The following is a 6,972-nucleotide window of genomic DNA, read 5'->3' as shown; positions in this document are numbered from 1 at the left end:
CACCTACAAGGTATCCTACAAGAGGTATCCTACAAGAGGTATCCTACAAGAGGTATCCTTTACAGAAGTATCCTACAAGAGTATCCTACAAGAGGTATCCTACAAGGCATCCTACAAGAGGTATCCTACAAGAGGTATCCTACAAGAGGTATCCTACAAGAGGTATCCTACAAGGTATCCTACAAGGCAGACATCGGCATAAAATAGGACATGTTCTACCGTAGGCTGCGCCGGCGAAGGCAAGGCAGGAGAGGAGCAGCAGACAGTTCATGTTTTCAGCGTGATGGAGTGAGGCACACAGCGGGGTCTTTTATACAGGAACCACTGGTCTGACTCTGCATTCCCATCCCACCCCTGTGTGTGTGTGTGTGTTGTGTGTGTGTGGTGTGTGTGTGTGTGTGTGTGGTGTGTGTGTGTGTGTGTGTGTGTGTGTGTGTGTGTGTGTTGTGTGTGTGTGTGTACCTCACCTGTCCCTCTGCAGATAACAGGGGACATTTTCTCACACCGTTATAGAACATTACGAGGTTACGAAAAGGCATTTTGTTGGAATATTTTCTGAAAATGACCAATGGGGAAAAAATGATGGAGACAATGTTGGCTTGTGGCAAATCATTACCCAAAGGATAGCCTCGCTCTCTCTGAAAGCATGATAGCTATGTTACTCAGACAACTCGTGAAGGGCGGCAGGTAGCCTAGCAGTTGGGCCAGTAACGAAAGGTCGCTGGTTCAAATACCTGAGCGGACAAGGTGAAAAACACCTGTTGATGTGCCCTTGTCCGAGACACGTAACCCTCATTTTGTTTCAGGGTGCCGTACTACTATGACTGACCCTGTAAAACAACCACCTATCATACTACTATGGCTGACCCTGTAAAACTGCACCTATCATACTACTATGACTGACCCTGGTAAAACAACACCTATCATACTACTATGGCTGACCCTGTAAACTGCACCTATCATACTACTATGGCGACCCTATAAAACTGCACCTATCATACTACTATGGCTGACCCTATAAAACTGCACCTATCATACTACTATGGCTGACCCTATAAAACTGCACCTATCATACTACTATGGCTGACCCTGTAAAACTGCACCTATCATACTACTATGGACTGACCCTGAAAACAACACCTATCATACTACTATTGCTGACCCTGTAAAACTGCACCTATCATACTACTATGGCTGACCCTATAAAAACTGCCACCTATCATACTACTATGGCGGACCCTATAAACTGCACCATCATACATACTATGGCTGACCCTATAAACTGCCACCTATAGGATACCTCTTGTAGGATACCTCTTGTAGGATACCTTGTACGATACCTTGTAGGATGCCTTGTAGGATACCTCTTGTAGGATACCTTGTAGGATGCCTTGTAGGATACCTTGTAGGATGCCTCAATAACATTTCAAGTGGTACTACAATAGGCAGCAATGTATTTATATTCTGTATAGACGTAATKCAGAAACTGTCAMTGTTAGAATCTCTGTTAGAGCAGCCAAACCTGACCCCTGACCCATAATCTCTGTCTTTAGGCTGTGGAACCCCCGCCATCCAGCCTGTGGTGTCTGGTTACTCCCGCATCGTCAACGGTGAGGAGGCTGTGCCCGGCTCCTGGCCCTGGCAGGTGTCCCTCCAGGACTACACTGGATTCCACTTCTGCGGCGGCTCTCTGATCAACGAGAACTGGGTTGTGACTGCTGCCCACTGCAGCGTGAAGTGAGTTCTGGCTGCTGAGCCAAAACCTTCATAAGTGTAGCAACATGCTAACTAGCTAAAATCTAGCTAATGCTCATACTAACTAGCTAAAAGCTAGCTATTGCTAACTAGCTAAAAGCTGGCTAATGCTAACTAACTAAAAACTAGCTATAAGCTAGATAATGCTAATGCTAATTAGCTCAAAGCCGGCTAGCATATTGCTAAAGTAGCTAAATAATGTTTATTTTGTGAAACTATTTCAGGACCTCTCACAGTGTGATCCTGGGAGAGCACGATCGCTCGTCCAACGCTGAGAACATCCAGACCATCAAGGTTGGCCAGGTAAACAACCACACAACACAACTATTACTGCAACTTCTAACATCTAGACTTTTATTTTGAAGTAAAGATAAAGATCAGTAAAAAGTTCCACCTTTTGAAGTCACATCAACTCAAACGATAATGATCTGCTCGGTGGATTAACATTCCATCTAAATTCTCAAACGTTGTCGCCTTGTGTCCGTACTAGGTCTTCAAGCACCCCAAATACAACGGCTTCACCATCAACAACGACATCACCCTGATCAAGCTGGCCACCCCCGCCGTCTTGGGAACCCGTGTGTCCCCCGTGTGCGTTGCTGAGACCAACGATGACTTCCCCGGTGGCATGACGTGTGTGACCTCCGGCTGGGGTCTGACCCGCTACAACGGTAACCAATCACGACAGCTTTTCTAGGTCTCATTGTAAAGTCTGACAAACTTTGGTTTAGTTTTTTTGACTAGCGGTATGTTCGGTATAGTTGAAMGATTCCATTTCAGTTGGCTCAATCAATTTGAAAGATTCCATTTCAGTTGGCTCAATCWATTTGAAAGATTCCATTTCAKTTGGCTCAATCWATTTGAAAAAAATSACGTTTCAGYTGGGTTTCAGTGTAGTCCTGAGTTGCTAGTAGTCTAATAAATGTGAGAAAGATGGTGATTGGCTAAYCGGTTTTTAAGTGTTACCTGACCCTTGGTGTCCTCTGGTTCCAGCTGCTGACACCCCTGCCCTGCTGCAGCAGGCTGCTCTTCCCCTGCTGACCAAGGCTCAGTGCCAGAAGTTCTGGGGCTCCAAAATCAGCGACCTTATGATCTGCGCTGGAGCCGATGGSGCCTCCTCCTGCATGGTAAGAAAACACAAACCATAGGGGTGGAACATTCCGGTCAACTGCCAAAACATTGCCAGGGTTTTCAGACTTCCTAGTTGGAAGAATCCCTGATTTTTGCAAGCGTACACAAACCATATGTCACCCTGACGCACTGTTACCATGACACTGAACCTTCCACCATCTGACTAATGGAAGGCGTTCAATCTGAACTTTTACAGTTATTTACACTTTAGCTTAAACAGACATTGCATCAATAAAAGCTCGGTGTTTCCTTAGTTCTTAACTGTTTTTGGAAACAGCCGAGCACAAACTCTGAACATATAAAGAAATCCCTAGAGAGAGACTCTAACTCTTTCTATGTTCCTGCAGGGTGACTCTGGTGGGCCCCTGGTCTGTGAGAAGGCTGGTGCCTGGACCCTGGTTGGTATTGTGTCCTGGGGCAGTGGAACCTGCACCACCACTATGCCCGGAGTGTACGCCCGCGTCACCGAGCTCCGCTCTTACATCGACCAGACCATCGCCTCCAACTAAGTTTTCAGCTTCATCTCAATAATAAAATAAAAGTAGTTTCTAGTAACGTATCGTATTTGTTCTTGGTGTTTCTTGAAACGTGGGGTTTTTGATAGTTAATGCAGCAATCAGCAGTTAACAGAATAACAAAGCATTCTCTCCGCCATTGTTCTGGTAAAAAGCGGGGGGGGGGGGGGGGGGGTGCTTGAGAAATGTAACCACTCTCAAATTCAAAGATAGAGCTCCAGATACAAGGACTGACCATCCATGATATCAACATTATAGTTATAACCATGTTTTGAGGCTAAACAGTGTTTGTTTACATTTACTTTGTTTAGAAATATTGGCGTAAAACAAGCTTATATTTTGGGTTCCCATGGAATGTGACAGTTGAATTAAGATCATGAGGCATTTATACGTTTTATTCTTTAAGAATCAATGGATATATATCTGTCACGACTTCCGCCGAAGTTGGCTCCCCTACCTGTTCGGGCGGTGCTCGGCGGTCGTCGTCACCGTCCTACTAGCCGCCACCGATCCCTTTTTAGTAAAGAGCACTATACCCCAGTGGAACTCTCTCTGCGTCTGATTCCTGCACCCACCTAGTCCCGCGTGACAATATCATTAATTTATAAATCCCCAAAAATGTATTTACCTCTCTGGGATATGTGGGACGGTAGCGTCCCTCCTGGCCAACATCCAGTGAAAATGCAGAGCGCCAAATTCAAATAAATCACTAAAAAATTAAAGACTTTCATGAAATCACACATTCAATATACCAAATGAAAGCTACACTTGTTGTGAATCCAGCCAACGTGTCAGATTTCAAAAATGCTTTACGGCGAAAGCAAACAATGCTATTATCTGAGGATAGCACCCCAGCTAACAATCACAGACCATCATATTTCAACCCTCCCGGCTTGACACAAAACGCAGAAATAAATATATAATTAATTCCTTACTTTTGACGATCTTCTTCTGTTGGCACTCCAACATGTCCCATAACATCACAAATGGTCCTTTTGTTCGATTAATTCCGTCGATATATATCCAAAATGTCAATTTATTTGGCGCGTTTGATCCAAAAAAACACCGGTTCCAACTTGCACAACGTGACTACAAAATATCTCAAAAGTTACCTGTAAGCTTTGTCCAAACATTTCAAACTACTTTTGTAATACAACTTTAGGTATTTTTGAACGTAAATAATCGATAAAATTGAAGACGGGATGATCTGTGTTCAATACCGGAGGAAAAAATATATAGCATGCTTTCTGGTCACGCCCACTAACAAACAGTACACTTCACTGGAGCCTCATTCTGAACATGGCTACTTCTTCATTTCTTAAAGGAAAACCTCAACCAATTTCTAAAGACTGTTGACATCCAGTGGAAGTGATAGGAACTGCAGGAAGGTCCCTTAGAAATCTGGATTCCCAATGAAAACCATTGAAAAGAGAGTGACCTCAAAAAATTAAAAAATCTGAATGGTTTGTCCTCGGGGTTTGCCTGCCAAATAAGTTATGTTATAGTCACAGACATTATTCAAACAATTTTAGACTGTTTTCTATCCAATACTAATAATAATATGCATATATTAGCATCTGGCACTGAGTAGGAGGCAGTTTACTCTGGGCATGCTTTTCATCCAAATGTGAAAATGCTGCCCCTATCCTAGAGAAGGCAATTGCCCCTGTAAGTGTGTTGAGAAGATCTTAAAATACAGGAGACTCTCACTGACATCAAACTAATTTTCAACCCAACCAAAACACAGTACATGATCTTCTCAAGCAAAAAATGAACAACTGTCTCCAGCCGAACACCCCCCCTCCCATCGCTAAAAACAGCCCCATTGAACAAGAACCACAACGCCAAAACCTGGGCATTCGGCCTGATGGATCCCTTCACGTCAGTGTACCATCCTTCACTATATTATACCATCACTATATTATAATCCATCAATCTTATATATTACCATCAATATATTAATATCATCATTATATTCCACAGCCTGTGGTGTCTGGTTACGCCCACATTGTGAATGGGGAGGAGCCGTGGGTGTCTGGTTACGCCGCATCGTCAACGATGAGGAGCCTGTTCCCGGCTCCTGGCCCTGGCAGGTGTCCCTCCAGGACTACACTGGATTCCACTTCTGCGGCGGCTCTCTGATCAACAATGGGTTTGTGAGTACTGCCCGCTGCAGCGTGAAGTCGGCCTTGTATTGAACACAGCAATGGGTTGTGAAGTACTGCCCGCTGCAGCGTGAAGTCGCCTTGTATGACACAGCAATGGGTTGTGAGTTTGCCCGCTGCAGCGTGAAGTCAGCCTTGTATTGAACACAGCAATGGGTTGTGAGTACTGCCCGCTGCAGCGTGAAGTCGGCCTTGTATTGAACACAGCAATGGGTTGTGAGTGGCTGCCCACTGCAGCGTGAAGTCAGCCTTGTATTGAACACAGCAATGGGTTGTGAGTACTGCCCGCTGCAGCGTGAAGTCGGCCTTGTATTGAAACAGCAATGGGTTGTGAGTGCTGCCCACTGCAGCGTGAAGTCGGCCTTGTATTGAACACAGCAATGGGTTGTGAGTGCTGCCAACTGGCAGCGTGAAGTCGAGCCTTGTATTGAAACACAGCAATGGGTTTGTGAGTACTGCCCGCTGCAGCGTGAAGTCAGCCTTGTATTGAACACAGCAATGGGTTGTGAGTGCTGCCCGCTGCAGCGTGAAGTCGGCCTTGTATTGAACACAGCAATGGGTTGTGAGTACTGCCCGCTGCAGCGTGAAGTCAGCCTTGTATTGAACACAGCAATGGGTTGTGAGTACTGCCCGCTGCAGCGTGAAGTCGGCCTTGTATTGAACACAGCAATGGGTTGTGAGTACTGCCCGCTTGCAGCGTGAAGTCGGCCTTGTATTGAACACAGCAATGGGTTTGTGAGTACTGCCCGCTGCAGCGGTGAAGTCGGCCTTGTATTGAACACAGCAATGGGTTGTGGGTAACTGCCCGCTGGGTGAAGTCGGCCTTGTATTGAACACAGCAATGGTGTGGGTACTGCCGCTGCAGCGTGAAGTCGGCCTTGTATTGAACACAGCATGGGTTGTGGGTACTGCCCGCTGCAGCGTGAAGTCGGCTCATTTTTTTTTTTTTTTTTTTTTGGGCTTGTTTTTGTTTTTTTTTTTTTTTTTTTTTTTTTTTTTTTTTTTTGGTTTTTTTTTTTTTTGTTTTTTTTTTGGTTTTTTTGTTTTTTTTTTTTTTGTTTTTTTTTTTTTTTTTTTTTTTTTTTTTTTTTTTTTTTTTTTTTTTTTTTTTTTTTTTTTTTTTTTTTTTTTTTTTTTTTTTTTTTTTGGTTTTTTTTTTTTTTTTTTTTTTTTTTTTTTTTTTTTTTTTTTTTTTTTTTTTTTTTTTTTTTTTTTTTTTTTTTTTTTTTTTTTTTGGGTTTTTTTTTTTTTTTTGTTTTTTTTTTTTTTTTTTTTTTTTAAGGTGTTTGTGCGGTGTTTTTCTGTCATGTTTGTATTGATACACAGCAATGGGTTGTGAGTAGCTGCCCGCTGCAGCGTGAAGTCGGCCTTGTCCATTGAACACAGCAATGGGTGTGAGTATGCCC

At 43.6% G+C, this 6,972-nt stretch overlaps 1 protein-coding gene across 1 annotated transcript in view; it reads left to right on the top strand.

The window, feature by feature from the left end:
- The window catches only part of LOC112072423 (chymotrypsin A), a 10,830-nt gene extending 7,389 nt beyond the window's left edge, over positions 1–3,441 (top strand). The window contains exons 2-6 of the mRNA XM_024139826.2: positions 1,554–1,737; positions 1,980–2,058; positions 2,246–2,426; positions 2,749–2,882; positions 3,234–3,441. Coding sequence (XP_023995594.2) covers positions 1,554–1,737; positions 1,980–2,058; positions 2,246–2,426; positions 2,749–2,882; positions 3,234–3,395 — 740 coding nt within the window. The 3' untranslated portion in view covers positions 3,396–3,441. The remainder of the gene's footprint in view (positions 1–1,553; positions 1,738–1,979; positions 2,059–2,245; positions 2,427–2,748; positions 2,883–3,233) is intronic.
- Positions 3,442–6,972: the final 3,531 nt, after the last annotated feature.

Source organism: Salvelinus sp. IW2-2015, unplaced genomic scaffold, assembly GCF_002910315.2.
Source record: "Salvelinus sp. IW2-2015 unplaced genomic scaffold, ASM291031v2 Un_scaffold1923, whole genome shotgun sequence".
Lineage (NCBI taxonomy): Eukaryota > Metazoa > Chordata > Actinopteri > Salmoniformes > Salmonidae > Salvelinus > Salvelinus sp. IW2-2015.
This window is presented reverse-complemented; position numbering and strand designations above follow the sequence as displayed.